General features: G+C 42.1%; 1 protein-coding gene across 3 annotated transcripts in view; it reads right to left on the bottom strand.

Annotated features, from left to right (window-relative positions):
- VGLL4 (vestigial like family member 4) overlaps positions 1-18,950 on the bottom strand; it is a 156,538-nt gene that overhangs the window by 81,282 nt on the left and 56,306 nt on the right. Inside the window, exon 1 of one of the 3 annotated variants that reach the window (XM_081247228.1) lies at positions 348-943. The exons of 1 other annotated variant lie outside the window; for it this stretch is intronic. In XM_081247228.1, coding sequence (XP_081103354.1) covers positions 348-429 — 82 coding nt within the window. In that variant the 5' untranslated portion in view covers positions 430-943. Of the gene's footprint in view, positions 1-347; positions 944-18,950 lie in introns of those variants that run through there. One more of the 3 variants, XM_081247226.1, reaches the window with a different exon arrangement.

Raw genomic sequence — 18,950 nt, 5'->3', positions numbered from 1 at the left:
CTCCTCTAAAGAAAACACCAACAGAAATCAAAAAAGAAATACAATTTAAAAGAGTTTAAAATGTGAGGAGTTAGTATGTTGCAAGCATAAAGCAAACTTTTAACAATGTATATTTTACCACCTCCCCGCCCCCGCCCCGCCCCCTCCCCCTCCACTGTAACCCCTGAAGGCTAAGATACAAACAACAAACTTTGTACTGAAAACAGTACCTAAGAACCGCTTGCCTTTCAAAGCACCCTAAAGTCTCAAGAAAGAGAACAAAATGCACAGAAGGCAATCAGAACCGGAAAGGAGGAGTGGCCTTGACCAAAGCAATAGGGTAGCAGTTTCTAGAAGGGAACATCTACCTTCATAGCACAGAATCCCGATATTGTTGTTCATCTTGTCCAAGTACTGGTAGTTCAACAGGTCCATCTTCATAAATAGCATTTATTGGGCTAGCACAGAAAACCAGCTCTTTGCTTTCGCCCCGAAAAAGTACGTTTCCAAAATCAACTAGTGCTGAGCAGCTCCTGGCTCTTCTCTTAAACTTCACAAAGACGGAGGCCCGGCCTCGGATCAAAACAAAGTAAAAGTGAAAAAAAAAAAAAGACGCACACAAAATCGAACTTGCAGAAAACCCTTCAAGGGTTCGTGGGCAGACGGTATACGTCCTGGATCCTCAATCGAGCATTTAAAAATCGTTTCAGAAGTCTTTACGGGTCTTTCTTCGACGTAAGAAAGGAGCAAGGAAGGAAAACCCGAAGCCCATTTCCTAGGACAAAGCCGCGCTCGCGCCGCTCACAGCCCGCTGCGAGTTCACTGCGCTGACACGCCGACTATGCCTGGAATGACTCGTATGTGGTGGACGAGCTTCCTCTTCCCAGCGGGAGGGAGCGCGGAGCATGCTCACTGAATCCCCGGGGCTCTTCACATGTCAGGGATGTTTTCTGCACAAGATCAGGCTCTAAATGTACTAAGTGTTTGAAAGAAAGAGAAGCAGGAGGTGGAGAGTCTGCAGGAGGGGCCGGGGCAGAGCTGCTCTTGACAGGAAGCAGCCCTGCCGCTGCAAACCGGAGGAGGGAAGAGAAAACCCAGGAAGTCGCTTTTTCAGGAGCTGAGTACAAAGTCAAAAATCCATCATGGAAGCAAACTTCCATGGAATTTAACTCTGGTGTAGCTTCACTTTTGGGTTTGAGAAACCCAAAGTGCTTTGCTGTGGTACATATACCACATATTTCTTTTCTTTTCTTTCCTTCCTTCTCTTTTAAAAGTCGTTTTACAAGGTCCATTTACACTTCAACTGTATACTTAAAATTTCGATGTCATGTTACATATAACTTCTCTCATAATTCTCATAACAACTCATAAACAGGGCAGGGATGGTATCACCTTTTTACAGCAGCGGAAACTGGGGCTCAGGGGGATTAAATAATGGTATATGGCTCCCAAAATAGTTGGTAGAACTACTTTTAGAGTGTGTTATTTATTCCCTTATAACCTTCTAAAAAATAAGGAGGGGAAGAGGGAGAGAGAAAGATAAGGAGAAACAGGAAGCGAGAAAGAGAAAGAGAGAGTTTAAGGAAGTAAGACTACATATCCCCAAAACAAAGCCTACCTGACACGATGGGTGGAAGGCATAAAATTATTTTCATTTTGCACATAGGAAAGCTGTTCCATCTGTGTATTAGAGGCTAACAGAGCTGCCACGTCACGTCTTACTGTAAGGACCTGGGCCTTAAACTTCACATCTCCAATATCTAGCACAAGTGGTGCCCAAAAGCTATTTACTGAATCAGTAAATCACTGAAAGTTCGGAATCTTCAGCACATGAAGAACACACTAGCAAAATAAAGGGAAAAAAATAGTTTTCTCTTTGGAGATGGCACGTAGATTTTGGCACCATGAATAGACTAGTAATTCACCACAGGAGGTGTTTCTATACTAATACTATTGTATGCTATTTGGAGATTTAGAAAATACCAAGGGGTGTGCTATACTGTAGACCAAGACTTGACATTGTAATACTCTAAAATAAGAACTGGATAAATAATTTCAAGGGCTTATATGTTAAAAGATTAGCAGTTGCACTTTGGGTAACAGGCATGTTCATGACAAGTTCTAATTGAATCCTATTTGGAGATAAATACAACACCCAATACTGCTGCCGTCCCTGCTGCAACAGTAGTAACTGGCATAGCAGCAGGTGAAGGAGGCAGGAGAAGAATCGAGATTTCACAAGCTTTAATTTACAAGGCTATTTATTAATGCTAGATTACATATTCTAGAATCTGAATAAGCTATACTGAAAGGTATGTACACCATCAATTGTAATTAAAATACTTGATGGTACTTGACGGGGAGGGTCAGAAGAAAACTCTTACAGCATCTAATATATATTATTGTACTTAATCTTAATATCTTTAGGTACAGATTCAAGTTCAACTGATAGTTTTGGTTCAAATTCAATTACCCAGTTGGTTGTGGAGAACAATTACTGTGCTACATTCTTTGATGTAAGTTCTCAATCAGAAAACGTTATGAGTCATTAGCACACCCCATACGGGAGAAAGCTGGCTGCACCTTGGAATCAGTGTAGAGTTTTTTAAAAATCCTGAGGCTGTGGGTACACCCCAAAATAATCTGAGGGGGTGGGGCCCAGTGCTGGGATCGATTTTAAAGAGTCCCAGGTGATTCAAACATGCGCCCAAGATTGAGAACCACTGCTTTTATCTCAGAGGGAAAAAAATCACCTGCCTTCAGATACTTCATTTTACACAACTTATTTTGAGAAGGAAAGTCTTCTTTTTAAAGGACAGTGATTTAGCCAGATCCAAACAATCCAGTGGTAATGATATAAGTAAAATATTTAGTAACTTCCCTTTAATGACTCAGTGTCACTTACAATGTAGTTTTCACTCTCCAAGAGGCAACCACCCATGTGGACACAGGCCCACAGGTACACCTTGACCTGTGTTTGCAATGAGCTGTGGGAAAATAAAATCCCCAGCCCCCACCGCGTGTTTCCCACTGATCTGGACGCTACTGTGGTCCTACTTAGAGCTACAGACAAGGAGAGAAAACAGGTAGAAACTTTGATAGCAATTTGACAGAGTCATCTTAGGTCCCGTAAATCTTCCAGGCAGACAGTCAGAGAAGCCCCGCCCTGAAGGGTGGCGGCCACACCCACCGACTCCGCAGGGCAGCCAGTCCCTGCGGCTGGACCTATCCTATCACAGCTCCCCACATCATCCACCTTCCGCTTCAAGCAGTGAACCACCTACAGTTACTCTCGAAAACCAAATTCTTTCATGTCTCAGTGCACATGCTCCCTCTTTGTGCAAGACTTTTCCAGCCTCTCTCGCAGCAAACACCCATTCTTCCTTCAGGACTTGGCACACATCTCCTTTGTCCTGTGGGACCCCCGTCCTTCTGAGTCCTCAATCCCAGGCCTGTGCCATCATTTGCCAACGGGCATGCTTCCATCCTAGGCACATCTAGGCTTTAGGAGCAAGGGCTATGCCTTCTGTACCTCTGCAGTGTTGGTCTGGCAGGAGCCTGGCACACAGTAGGCCATCAATAAATTCCTGTTGAATAAAATCTCTAAGATGAAAACACCTCAAAGGTAGACTCTCCATCTTCCCCTCCCTACTCCCAGCACATACCAGATTATCTAGCTCAATGTTTCTCCAACTGGATTCTGTCAGAATCTTCTGGGGACACAAGTCCTCACATCTGAGGAAAACTCATGTAGATTCTGATCAGGCTTCAGGTTATGGTCAACATATCCACCAAAAAACTCCAAGTGCTGGAAAATGTCAGTGCTTCTCAAGTTCCTTCACAGACTAACATTGTCATAATTAAACTACCAACAGGATTCTTCTTAAGGAAACTGGAAGGATGGTTCTAAATTTTATCCACCAAAAAAAAAAAAAAAAAGAAAGAAAAAGAAAAAATCAGGTAGAAAGTTGGGTTTTTTTGGATGAAGAAATTTGATCTATCAGATATTTAAAACATAAAGCTACTGTATAGCATAGGAAACTATACTTGATATTTTATAATAACCTATATGGAAAAGAACCTGAAGAAGAATCATATATATACATATATATATATGTACACATATAACTGAATCACTTTGCTGTACACCTGAAACTAACACAACATTGTAAATCAACTCTACTTCAATAAAATAAAACAAATAAATAAAACATAAAGCAAAGAACATTTTTGGGGTGGAACTGGGAAGAGATTAAGAAAAATGAAACAGATATTGTCATATAGTAAAAACTTTAAAAACTGTAAGAAAATGTTCAGACTATCTAATTTGGAATAGGGAAACATTTTCTAAGCCTGAAAAAGAATTAAATCAAAGAAAGAAGTCACAGAGGAAACTACTGTAGAATTTGACTGAATATACAAATTTTATGTTTCGTACATCCGAAAACACCAAAACCAAGTAGAGAGGGAAAACACAAAATGGAAGAATATATTTGTGACGTATACTATGGTGGATGAAGGATGAATGTTCTTGGTATATACACATTAAAAAATAGAAAATAAGAAAAAACTTAATCTAAATTATTTTTAAATGAGCAAAGAACATGAGACACAAATGGCCAATACAGTTTTAAAAAGCCTATTCGAGGGACTTCCCTGGCGGTCCGGTGGTTAAGACTCCACACTTCCACTGCAGGGGGCACAAGTTCGAGCCCTGGTTGCAGGGAAGATCCCGCAAGCCACACAGCACGGCCAAAAATATAAACAAATAAAAGATAAAATAAATACACTTTAAATTTTTTTCTTAAAAACAAGCCTATTCAACCTCATTAAAAACAGGAAAAATACAAATTAAAAAAAATTAAGTGATTCTCTACCTGCCAAATTAACAAAAAGAGAAAGCATTTCAATCTTATTTAATGCTGGTGAGGTGAGCTGACATTGGAATTTGTGTCACTGCTAGTAAAAGTGTAAGCAGTCAATGCCTTTCTACAAAGCAGTCAACATACACATCAAGCTGTCTGTAGTGCTGAAAATCTTCACATCCTTTCCTTGCTCTGGACTCTAGTTCTAGAACTCTGTCTTAAGAAAATAATAAGATTTGGTCAAAGAATTACATAAAGATGCTTATCATGCTTCTATTTATAATAATGAAAATTTGAAAACCTAGAAGTCCAAAAATAAGGGAATGCATGAAAACTGTGGTATATCAACGACAGAATAGTATGCAACCATTATAATTGCTTCTAAAAAATATAATGACAGGGGCTTCCCTGGTGGTGCAGTGGTTGAGAGTCCACCTGCCGATGCAGGGGACACGGGTTCGTGCCGCGGTCTGGGAAGATCCCACATGCCGCAGAGCGGCTAGGCCCATGAGCCGTGGCTGCTGAGCCTGTGCGTCCGGAGCCTGTGCTCCGCAATGGGAGAGGCCACAACAGTGAGAGGCCCGCGTACTGCAAATAATATATATATATATAATGACAGGAGAAAATGATATACTCAAAACATATGCTAATGGAACTACATATGTTAAATGAAAACAAGCAAATAAAAAATATAAAAATAGTATGTACACTAAACACCAATTTTGCTTATGTATTTATAAGTATACACACATATGCAGAAAGAAATATACACACACGTATTTAAAAGACTATACTAGAGAAGACAATAATTCAGAAAGATACATGCACCCCAATGTTCACTGCAGCACCGTTTACAGTAGACAGGACATGGAAGCAACCTAAATGTCCATCAATAGAAGAATGGATAAAGAAGATGTGGTACATACATACAATGGAATATTACTCAGCCATAAAAAGGAACGAAACTGTGCAATTTGCAGAGACATGGATGGACCCATACATACAATGGAATATTACTCAGCCATAAAAAGGAACGAAACTGTGCAATTTGCAGAGACATGGATGGACCCAGAGACTGTCATACAGAGTGAAGTAAGTCAGAGAGAGAAAAACAAATATCGTGTAATACCTCTTATATGTGGAATCTAGAAAAATGATACAGGTGAACTTATCTGCAAAGCAGAAACAGAGACACAGACTTAGAGAACGGACATATGGATACCCGGGGGGAAGGGGAGGGTGGGATGAATTGGGAGATTGGGGTTGACATATACACACCACCGTGTATAAAACAGATTACTAATGAGAACCTACTTATAGCACAGGGAACTCTACTCAATGCTCTGTGGTGACCTAAATGGGAAGGAAATCCAAAAAAGAGGGGATATATGTAGAGCTATAGTTGATTCACTTTGCTGTACAGCAAAAACTATCACAACGTTGTAAAGCAACTATACTCCAATAAAAATTAATTTAAAAAAAAAGAAAAGGAAAAAGTCAAAAGGAAAAAAATAAATAAAAATAAATAAATGATTGGAAAGCATACCAAAATGTTAACAGTGCCTACCTTGGACGGGTGGCATTTTTTACATTTTCCTGTGTTTCTACTTTACCTGCAAAGACTATATTCCTTATATAATCAATGTGAGGGTGAAGCAAGGTCCTCACTTTTTAAAAAGCAGGGACATATGAGAAAATATGCCCTGGTGAGGCATAAGCAATGGATCATTTATAACTAATTTTTGAACACCGTGATATGTCCTTTTCATTTAGATTTAACAGCTAAAGATTTAAAAATTCCAAACATTTATTTAGAACTCTGTAAGATTTAAAGATGTTTATAATGAGGTATCTGTCCTAAAGAACAGTCTACAATATGGCAGTGTAAGTCAATTATATCTCAGTAAAACTGGGGAGCTAAGGAAAACAGTCTACACGGAGAAACTCCCTGTACTTTAAAGTTTCAGAGAATGTAGACAGGTATGCATATGCTTTTGTCTTCTATTATTTACTAATTATTTCATGTATTAGTAACAATTCCCCAAACTAGACCATAAGCTTTGGAGAAAAGGAAAACTAAGCTTCAGTTCTTGGTATAAAGCTCCCCACAGTATAAAATAAGGGCTCCATAAATGTTCATTATGGCAGCGTCTCAACATCTTTGTGGAATAATGATGGCAAAATGATGACAGTAGGAAGCCCAGGCTAATTACTAGGTTAAATGGTTCTACTTGCTAGAGAGTTGACTACCAGTTTAGAATAGAATCAGCAAAACTGTGAGCTGCTTCATAAAAGCCAAATGATCAAAATCACTCTCGAGACACTTATTAAAAGATTAAATGCTGGGACTTCTCTGGTGGTGCAGTGGTTAAGAATCCACCTGCCAATGCAGGGGACACGGGTTTGATCCCTGGTCCGGGAAGATCCCACATGCCGCGGAGCAACATGTGCCACAACTACTGAAGGCCACACGCCTAGAGCCTGTGCTCCGCAACAAGAGAAGCCACCGCAATGAGAAGCCCACGCACCACAACGAAGAGTAGCCCCTGCTCGCCACAACTAGAGAAAGCCCGCGTGCAGCAGCAAAGACCCAACGCAGCCACAAATAAATATATAAATAAATAAAATTTAAATAAAGAAATAAAATAAAATGCTTTCATTAGCACACTTGCCAAGCAAGGAATATTTTAATGTTAAGTCTAACAATTATTTTTTCACAGACACCAGGAAAGGTAAATAACCCTACAGGGCTACTTGGTCCCCCCCAATGGATTCAACTGCCCTCTTCTTTCCAGGATGCTAAGTAACCAATATATTTAACTAATGCTTTCATTTTTAAGTTTATTTTTCTCCTTACCACACATTTATTTTTTCAAATCACTTTAACCTGATACGTGACTAATAATCAAAAACCGTACCAAAGGAAGAAAGTTAAGTCTGACTGTAACTTGATCTACATTATCAACTAACCAAAAAGTTGGATGTGCAAAAGTGCCATGTTTAACAGCATCTCTAGACCCCACTGCAATATATGGGCACATTCTTCAGTATAACAGTAACAGTAACAATGGTGATGATAATGTTTGTTAAATACCTCATTGGTCAAGGCACTCTCACTTTTTTATATTATCTTAATTACTAAGACAAGGTTGTAAGAGAAGGAAAGCATAGAAGAGGGTTTAGGTGAAAACAAACTGAGCACTAAGTGGTAAGAAAGAGGACTTAAGGAACGAAACCTTTTCTTTTAAATATTGTTTAGAATGCAAAGTTCTGTGGCTCCTCAAAAGCTCAGCTAAAATCCCACCTTTCACAAGAACCCCATTAGCTAGGATTAATCTCTTTAACAGTCCACTGTATTTTAGGTTTACACTGCACTTAATTCTAAAACAAGGCAGACTACGAGATAATTTATGTATCTCTCCCCTACCTGATTATAAAGACTGTTTTGCACACAGTAGGTCTTCAACAGTGTAGCTGCTGAATCAAAGAAGACACCAAAACAAAACAATTTTCAAATGCCTCAAGTATCAAGGATGTAAACCTGAATATCTATTAAGTTCTCTGTGTTTTTTACATTTTCTGTCAAGGAAAGAATTCCTAAATATATCACAAAACATTGCTTATTTCTCTAACCTGGAGTTGCTCACACTGAAACGATGATGAAAAATACAGAATTTTGTCAAATTTTTCACAGAAGCAAATGCCATTAAGCTGTATGTCTTGACTTTTATTGTTTATAAAATAGTAACATTTCTAAGCTAAAACACTCTCAACTTCTATTAAGTATGACTAGATTATGTTCTATAATATAATGGGATTTTAACACAAATATATGTACTTTTTAAAAAACTTAAAATGGTTCTTCAAAGCAAAGATTTAAACTTTCAATACAACAGCACCCCCTAAGGGTGAACTTTAAATTGCAAAGACAATTTTGGGAAAGCAAACTGCCTAATTTCTCACCTGAGTTCAAACACAATAAGCCTCTTGTTTAACTTAAAAAGTCACAGTGAATATCTTTTAACATACAGTTCCACTCTCATTAAACTTTGCAAAAATTAAAAAAAAATCCTAACAAAACCAATTCCCTTGATATCAAATGAGTGAATAGGAAATCTGCTTTACTAACATGAATTTAAGATAAAAATAGCATTTAAAAGTTCAGACTAGGATTGATGTTTTAAATAAATCAGTACTGGGGAAGGGAATATAATTAATTAGCATTCCCAAGAAAGGAGAAATCTCTTGCAAAACACTATAACTTACTAGTTTTAAACTAGTGCCTATATGCTTGAAACAAATGTTTCCTTATTAACAAAAATGATTATTTTAGTGGCTTTCATTATTGCAGACAATTTAGTTCAGTAAATCCTGTTCAAAGAACCTTCATAAATAAAATATTATCCTGATATTCACATTCTCACCAATTATAATTATCCACAGACGTATTCTTGCCAGGTTGGCTAGCACTTACTGCCATGGTAAAAACAGGAGAAGTCCAATGGAGGAAAAGTCCTAAATATTTAACATTTGAAGGTCAATGTCACTGACAGTCCCAATTTCTGATTCAATCTTCACCTAGCAATTTAATTTGCCTTCACAGTATTTCATTCATTAGGCACCATTTTTCTACCTTCAGAATCACCCTTTCAACCAACTAGGATCCAGTCTAGAAAACAGACAACACACCTGTTTTTTAATAGAGAGAACTGTAATGCTTCCTCCCAACCTGTGCCCCCTTCCAGTAACTACCCCCATGAGGTAACTACTATCCTAACTTTTAAGAGCATTAGATTAGTTTGACCACTTAATACAAATAGAATCATATGGTATGTACCTTTATGTGACTGGATTCTTGCACTCAACATTATGCTTATGAATGTTATCCTTATTTTTAAGTGAAGGTGAAAATCATTCCTTTTCATGGCTGTATAGTATTCCATTGCTCTAATGGACCACACTTCATTCTACAGTTGATGGACATTTAGGTAGTTTCTATCTGGAGGATATTATAAATAGTGCTGCTACAAATATTCTAGTCTCTGTCTTTGGTGAGCATGGACTGCATTTCTGTTGCATACACTCAGCTTGAGTAGATACGTTAGGTCATAGAGTGAGCACACATTGAGCTTAAGTAGATACTGTCAAATAGTTTTCCAAAGTATTTGTACCAATTATACTCCTGCCAGCCGTGTATGGGATTTTAGGTTGCTCCATACCCTTGCCAGCACTTTTTCATCTTTTCATTCCTACTACATGGGTAGGTACAGAGCAGCCTCACTGTGGTTTTACTTCACACTTCTCTGACCGAGAGTAAAAACATTTAAATGCTCCTAAGAGGCAGAGGGATAGGATTCACCACACAGAACAGTGGGGTAAGGGTCTAATCCCCTGGCTCTCAAACAGAACCATTTTGCTTCCCTCAACCCAGGGGACCTTTGGCAATGTCTGGTTGTCACAACTTGGCGGTACCACGGGCATCTAGTGGATGGAGGCCAGGGGTGCTGCCAAAGACACTACAATGCACAGGACAGCCTCCCTGAGCGAAGAATCATCGGGACCAAAACAGCAGTAATGCTGCTGCCAAGAAACCAGGATCTAAGCGGACCGTTGTTAGAATCATCCCCCTTAGCCATATAATCAAGGTAATCCATGGCCGGTACAGCTCAAGAGGTCAATTTCCTACTGTCTTCAATTTCCTCAAGCTGAAGGAACAGAAAGACAAAGGATACTTACTACGTGCTGGGTGTGGCACATGGCAGAGCGCTAGGTTCTCTCAGGTATCTTGTTTCTTGTTAAATCCTCTCAACAATGCTGGGAGGTACTTTCACCATTTTATAAATGAGGAAACATATCAGGCTGAGAAGCCTGTCCAAACTCACACAAAGAGTGTAGAACTGGGATCTGAAGCTGTGATTTTCCACTCTACCCAGGGTCTTACTTTTAACCAAAAATAAGAAGGGTTTTTAAAGTCCACAATGCCTTATCTTGCAAGGGGCGAGTTTCACTCTAGATTTGCAAAAAGCAGCTGAATAAAAACTAGGTATGAAAACTAGATCATTTGCAATGTTAAGTTAACATGCACCTGTAAGAACTGTACCCTAAACGTTTTCAACAAATTCATCTTCTTCACCACACTGTGATCTCTTTAAAGTTAGATCTGTGCCTTACTTTCCTTTGTATATGCCCCAGTGCCTACAGGAGTAGACATTTAAAGTTTCCTGGATTAATTACTGACCTAAAATCACCAAAGAGGGAAGAAAGGGTCTTCAAAAAGCAAGCAGATGGTTCAGATTTTATTTTATTTTTTTTCACCAAGTCAACTATATTTTAGTAACATAAAACAGAATTAGAGGTTTTGGTTGAAGATATTCGATTAAATCAAACAGAAGTCAATACCATCAAATTCTTTTCACAACACAAACAATTCAATTTTTCCAAGGATGGATTTGCCAGCATGGCCTTGTCATCAGCCTCTGGATGTTATTTACTGACGCTTCTGTTAGTGAGGACATTGCAATCATAGGCTCACCAGAAATCCATTCATTGGAAGAGAGGTTTATAACCCTGACTGTGCATTAGAATCACCCACGAAGCCTTGAAAGCCACGGATGCCAGGCCATGGATGCCAGGCCCCGGATCCGGCAGTTGATTGAGCAAAGCTTGGGTGGGGCCCGGGGGTGGGGGCCGGAAAGACATATTTTGAATTTATACCCAGGAAACAACTATACTCAGACTAGTTTGAAAATAGCTCCCCAGGTAATTCTGGCACACTCCCCACCCTGAGGATCAGGACCCCTGCAGTGGGGCTTCTGAACTGAACTCCACACCCCCTGCCTTCCAGCCCTTCCAAACCTTCCAGAGCTCAAGGGCATCCCAGCGAGCTACCCATGGGCAGTACCAGGGGGTAACAGAAGCCAACCTAAGAAACAGCTCAACTTCCTCCCCACGAGGAAGTGATCCCCTCCTTCGAATTCTCATAGCTCCAATCTTGCTTTACACGGAAGGGAATGCTTTACGTTCTCAGCCTCTCTTTTTTTTTTTTTTTTTTTTTTTGTGCGGTACACAGGCCTCTCACTATTATTGTGGCCTCTCCCGTTGCGGAGCACAGGCTCCGGACGCACAGGCTCAGCGGCCATGGCTCACGGGCCCAGCCGCTCCACGGCATGTGGGATCTTCCCGGACCGGGGCACGAACCCGTGTCCCCTGCATCGGCAGGTGGATTCTCAACCACTGCGCCACCAGGGAAGCCCCCCTCGGGCTCTCTTTTAACTACCAATGCTCTGTAGCCAGAATACGACTAGAGTTTTATAAACTATCAACACTCAACTGTACTAACACCAGAAATGTACGCACCAGGATTCCTGCTTAGCCCCACGTGGGTAGGGATTTGTGGTGTGAGGGGTCCTGGGAACGAGACCGCGCACTCACTGGAGGGGCAGGGCAGGGTTGCCAGCGCGTGTCTAGTTACGGCTGATGGTGGTGAGGTTTGTTTTTTTGTTTTTTTGTTTTTTTCTTTTTCAAAAGTTTGATTTTATATTGGAGCATAGTTGATGAACAATGTTGTTTTAGTTTCAGGTGTGCAGCAAAGTGATTCAGTTATACATATACATGTATCTCTTCGTTTTCAAATTCTTTTCCTATTTAGGTTGTTACAAAATATTGAGCAGAGTTCCCTGTGCTCTACAGTAGGTCCTTGTTGGTTATCTATTTTATTTTATTTATTTTTTATTAGTTTCTGCTTTATAACAAAGTGAATCAGTCATACATATACATCTGTTCCCACATCCCTTCCCTCATGCATCTCCCTCCCTCCCACCCTCCCCATCCCACCCCTCCAGGCGGTCACAAAGCACCGAGCTGATCTCCCTGTGCTCTGCGGCTGCTTCCCACTATCTATCTACCTTACGTTTGGTCGTGTATATATGTCCATGCCTCTCTTTCGCTTTGTCACAGCTTACCCTTCCCCCTCCCCATATCCTCAAGTCCATTCTCAAGTAGGTCTGTGTCTTTATTCCCGTTTTACCCCTAGGTTCTTCATGACATTTTTTTTAAATTCCATATATATGTGTTAGCATACGGTATTTGTCTTTCTCTTTCTGACTTACTTCACTCTGTATGACAGACTCTAGGTCTATTGGTGGTGAGTTTTTAGCGACTCGCGACACTAGGAACCTCCCATCAGAGGACTTTAGTGGCACATGTGCGTCTCTGATTAACGCCCACCTCCCCCCAGCTCCCGTATCGCTACTTCCCTAGCACCTGACACAATGCCTGGCACCCGGCAGGTGATGAACAAAGATCTGTTGAAAGAAAAAATGAGAAGGAAGAACTCTAGAACCTAAGCTGGGCCTGAAGGAAAGCCAGGAAGGATGGGACGCCCTGAGTTCTGGATGGAGTCTAGGGGAATCGGGCAGAGAGCGCGTGGACAGCTGAGGGCTCTGCGGAACTAGGTTTCCAAGTACGCTTAGCAGACGGGCGACATCCCAGCCTCCCAGGGAAGCGCCAACTACCAACGACAGTGGCCCTAGTAACAGGAACCACAGCCCTGGGGAGGGAGTCAGACCCTAGGGAAGGAGAGAGGAGGGCCTGGGACTAACCCAAGCAGGAAAGGGCTGTAGGTGACCATGGCCACCTACAGGTGCAGCCAGCAGTGGCTCCCCTCCCCCAAAGGAGGAGAAAGAAGCTAGAAGCTGAGGGGGTGAGGAACCCCAATTTCCTGAGCTCTCAGCACCTCACGCTGGTTTCCCAGCACAAGAAAGCACCAGACCCAGAGTCAGAACCACCAGGGTGCTATCCTGCTCGGACCCACGATCAAGGGATGGTGATCAAGGAAATCTACCTCCGGGCCTCAGTTTCCTCATCTGCAAAAGGGGTAGATCGAACCTCCCCTGCCCAGCACAGACCTGGCTATCACAGGGGTCCATGCCACAAAGTGCGCACAAATGTAAGGAATGACGGCCACCATTCTTCCTTAAGGTGAGGCTTTCTCTGTATCCCACGAGGAGAAGCGGGGCCTGTTCAGACAAGGAGACGGCCCCACCCTGCCCCACCCCAAGAATCTCCAACAGAAACAACATCCATAAAAAAGCAGCGGGAACAAAGGTCGTAGGAGCCCTTTCCTTCAGTTTAATGGGGCTGTGGTACATGGATCTCTGAAAGGAGAGGCCAGCAGTCCCCAGGCATTAATTCAAGCCGGCAGGGGACCTGTGAAGGTATCAGCACACACCGCTTTTGTTTTTAAACTTTAAAAATAGGATCATAATGCATGCTCAGTTAAATTTAGCATTCTTACCCTACAAGCTGTCAAATATTCAAAAATCACATGGACTTCTCATCCATCACTTGAATGAAACAAAAGCACATCCTGAAGATGGCATTAAAAACAGGGTCTAGGGCTTCCCTGGTGGCGCAGTGGTTGGGAGTCCGCCTGCCGATGCAGGGGACACGGGTTTGTGCCCCGGTCCGGGAGGATCCCACGTGCTGCGGAGCAGCTGGGCCCGTGGGCCATGGCCGCTGGGCCTGCGCATCCAGAGCCTGTGCTCCGCAGCGGGAGAGGCCACAGTGGTGAGAGGCCCGTGTACCGCAAAAACAAACAAACAAACAAAAAAAAACACCAGAGTCTAGTACTCGACACGAGTTACTCTGCTGATGGAACACAAGGTGCACCACGTTTACCACCCCCCCCCAGGCCTCGCCTCCCGTCCACCCTGCTTCACAGACACACTCTTCTCTCCTCCTCCTCCATTGTATCAGAATCAGCCCTAAAATTCTCAGGTTCTGGACAATTCCTCTCTTCCCTTTCGCCCCTCACCCCCATCCAACTGCAGGCTGCCACTTTCATTTGCAATCTCAATAGTTTCATATTTTATAATAAATGATGGTGATTATTATTTAGAGATGGTTGTTTCTGGATGAGCTAATGAGCTTCTCTTTGGTTTTTGTCACCGAAGGGATGTGAAGAGTGAATTAGAGCTGTCCCTCCAGGGCAAAAAAGAGAGAGAGAGAACTAGAGAGAGACATTTTTTATCACAATAGACATGAAGAATATTGTTTAGCTCATTTTCAGCAACAGTAACTGTGAGAGGCCTCCAAGTGCCTCTTTGGGGAGAACACCGAGGCTACGTAGAAGAAATCTGGCTTTTCTCTCCAAAAAAAAGAATGAAAAAAACTAAAATTACCAGTTGCCTCTAGTTCTGGGTGAGGCTAGTTACGAGAGGGTTAAAGGAGCCTAAACACTTCACCCATAAAAGCGTCAGGTATAATCCTATTACTTCTCAATGCCTATTGGTGTTCTGTGACAGTCTGGTTATTCAAGGATCACCGGGACAGGGTATCTGTGCTAACAGACCTGTGCGAGCTGCCAAGAAGAAAATTATGAACCTCACTGCAGTAATGCCAATTTACACTGCATCTAAGTAAATGCTTCTTCCTGCTCTCTCTTCCCCATTTCCCCAGTAAAACAAGTTTTAAAAAGAGAGAGGGAAATACGAGAAAGAACAGCACTGCACCTGCACACTTAGTGGTGTCTACTCCCCAAAGCAACAACCAAATGGCCTTATTTATTTGCAGACGTGCTAAAGGTACAAACGGCTTGGAGCACAGGCTGAACCATTTCTAATTTTGGGTTTTTTTTTTTTCACATCTTTATTGGACTATAGTTGCTTTACAATGATGTGTTAGTTTCTGCTGTACAACAAAGTGAATCAGCTTTTTGCATACGTATATCCCCATATCCCCTCACTCTTGAGCCTCCCTCCTACCCTCCCTACCCCACCCCTCTAGGTGGTCACAAAGCACCGAGCTCATCTCCCTGTGCTATGCAGCAGCTTCCCACTAGCCATCCATTTTACATGTGGTAGTGTATACATGTCAAAGCTACTCTCTCACTTGTCCCAGCTTCCCCTTCCCGTGTCCTCAAGTCCATTCTCTACGCCTGCGCCTTTATTCCTGCCCTGTCACTAGGTTCATCAGTACTGCTTTTTAAGATTCCATATATATGCGTTAGCATACGTTATTTGGTTTTTCTCTTTCTGACTTACTGTACTCTGTTTGACAGTCTCTAGGTCCATCCACCTCACTACAAACAACTCAATTTCATTCCTTTTTATGGCTGAGAAATATTCCATTGTATGTATGTGCCACATCTTCTTTATCCATTCATCTGTTGATGGACATTAGGTTGCTTCCATGTCCTGGCTATTGTAAATAGTGCTGCAGTGAACACTGTGGTACATGTATCTTTCTTTTTTTAATAAATTTATTATTAATTAATTAATTAATTAATTATTTTGGGCTGCATTGGGTCTACATTTCTGTGCGCAGGCTTTCTCTAGTTGCAGCGAGCAGGGGCTACTCTTAGTTGTGGTGCGTGGGGCTTCTCATTGCGGTGGCTTTTCTTGATGCAGAGCACGGGCTCTAAAGTGCAAGCTCAGTAGTTGTGGCGCATGGGTTTAGTTGCTCTGCGGCATGTGGGATCTTCCCGGACCAGGGATCAAACCCATGTCCCCAGCATTGGCAGGTGGATTCTTAACCACTGCGCCACCAGGGAAGTCCTTACTTTTTGAATTATGGTTTTCTCAGGGTATATGCCCAGTAGTGGGATTGCTGGGTCATATGGCAGTTCTATTTTTAGTTTTTTAAGGAACCTCCATACTGTTCTCCATAGTGGCTGTACCAATTTACATTCCCACCAACAGTGCAAGAGGGTTCCCTGTTCTCTACACGGTCTCCGGCATTTATGGTTTGTAGATGGTTTTGATACCCATTCTGCCCAGTGTGAGGTGACACCTCCTTGTGAACTACTTCTAGTTTGACCTGCAACCACCAAGGCAAGGTAACTGACACGTTTTCCTCTGGAGGGCTGACACGCAAAACAGAAGCCTCCTCCCTCTTTTTTTTTTAAAGATGTATTTATTATTTATTTGTTTATTTTATTTATTTTTGGCTGTGCTGGGTCTTAGTTGCGGCATGCAGGATGTTTCGTTGCGGCATGTGAGCTTCTCTCTAGTTGTGACGTGTGCGTTTCTCTCTCTAGTTGTGGCTCACGGGTTCCAGGGCGCTGTGGGCTCTGTAGTTGTGGCTCACGGGCTCTCTCGTTGAGGTGCGCAAGCTCAGTAGTTGTGGTGGGCAGGCTCAGTTGCCCTGCGGCGTGTGGGATCTTAGCTCCCCAACCAGGAACCGAACCCATGGCCCCCTGCATTGGAAGGTGGATTCTTTACCACTGGACCAGCAGGGAAGTCCCCTTCTTCCTCTTACCAAAGCGAACCTTCCAATCACCTTCTGACAGAGCACGGGAGTGTGTTTGCTGTCTTAATGTCATGATTAATGAAAGAATCAGCCGCCAGTTTTAATAAACTGGGAAGGCCACAGAGGAAAAAGAATACATGAACTCTTTCTGGACCTTTCCTCTTATTCACCTGGCACGTGGCCTGCTATTCTTCATGAAAGAGAAGAATCATGCCCTCAATTTTCACTCGTAAACGCACTGAATGGAAAGAGCATCTGAATAACTTGCCCCATAGGCACTTATAAATGTTTACCTGCCTACAGGGTACACTTAGTACATGAAGGTGAAAGTATTTTGAAGACCCAGAAAATTTGCTATTTGGCTGTTGACAGAAGGCACTACACAAAATGTACCACCCAGAGTTTATTATTATTACTACTACTAAAAGAGTGTTGCTGAGCCCCAGAGGCAGAGGCGTCTAGCGATGCTCCCCATACGCATCTCGTATCGCCAAGCCTCAGATACAAATTTATCCTGTCCAGGTCAGGAGAGAAGTAAAAATCTAGAATTTAAACCCAACACAGATACATGCCTCCAAGAAGTATGCACTCATCTTCAGAACCCTAGACATATGGGAAGCAAGACACCCAATAAACAGTATGGACAGGGTGCCATGTTAACCCAGGTACCACTTCAATGGCCTAGAACAGGATGGGGTCCAGAGATGAAGCCAACACGGTCCCTGTCCCTGAAGAGCTCATAATTGATGACAGACCACAGGAACAACAAACAAAAATAGAAGGCAGAGGAGGGAGAAACCCTATTTTCTGAAGGGACTTAGGGGTGAGCTTCATGAAGAAAGTGGCACTTGTCTGGGCCCTTAAAATAACAGAATTCCAAAGTGAGGTTGAGTCCTTCATTAGATATAAACAAAAGTAAATATCTGATATAACTCATCAATTATTCCAGAGGCATATGAAGTGAATTTTGATTACTGTGGACAAATGTAACTTAAATGATAGAAGTATTTGAAACGTGCCATTCTGGAGGCCAGGAGTTAGTCAGAAGCAGGTTCCAATCTTGGTTCTGCTACAAACTAGCTCTGTGAGTTGAGGCATATAACTTAACCTCTCTGGTCTAGTTCTCCATCTTCGGAAAATGGGGATGATGGCAGCACCCCCAAAAGGCAGATCCTCTCCTTGGATGCCAGCACTCTTAGCAGGGCACTTAACACAGCCTGCTCTGGTCTCGAATGGCTTTACCTCCCCTACAGACCAAGAGCTTCCTGGGGTCCTCTGCTTAGTCTGAAACACTCAGCACAGTGCTAGTACTAGCAGACACCCCATAATTGCCAAATTCTCCTCCTTCTACTGAATTTCTATTTACTATGAAAATACTTTCCTTTGTTCTTCAAGTTGTGAAATATGCCAATTTCAAAACCTGAGTTCTACCTGGCACTCGTCAGCACATCTCTATCCCACTAGGATTTTTTGTTTGATTAATGTTACAGGTTTAAAATATATATATATATATATATATATATATATTTCTTTAGGGACTTGGGTATACGAAATGCCAGTGGAAAATCATTTGAATTTAGTTCTCAGAATTCAAAATTAAGTAACTGTGGGATCCTAAGACTTTCAAGCATTATGTTAACTGAACTTGCATTTCAGCTTTGCTCCCACAAATCAAGGAAAACGCAGAACACCAAAGGGCGACCAGTCCACCGCACGCTTCACTTCACCAGGGCAGCCGTGGCACCAAACAGCAATATGATCACACACTACAGTCTTCCCCAAAATGGACACATATACCCTGCTTGTTTCTCTTCAGACACTGAGAAGGACCTGAGCTCACTGATTTCACAGCCAAAA

Source organism: Mesoplodon bidens (genome assembly GCF_964165515.1).
Source record: "Mesoplodon bidens genome assembly, chromosome: 10".
Lineage (NCBI taxonomy): Eukaryota > Metazoa > Chordata > Mammalia > Artiodactyla > Ziphiidae > Mesoplodon > Mesoplodon bidens.
The sequence above is the reverse complement of the archived record's forward strand: the minus strand, read 5'-3'. Positions and strand labels throughout refer to the sequence as shown.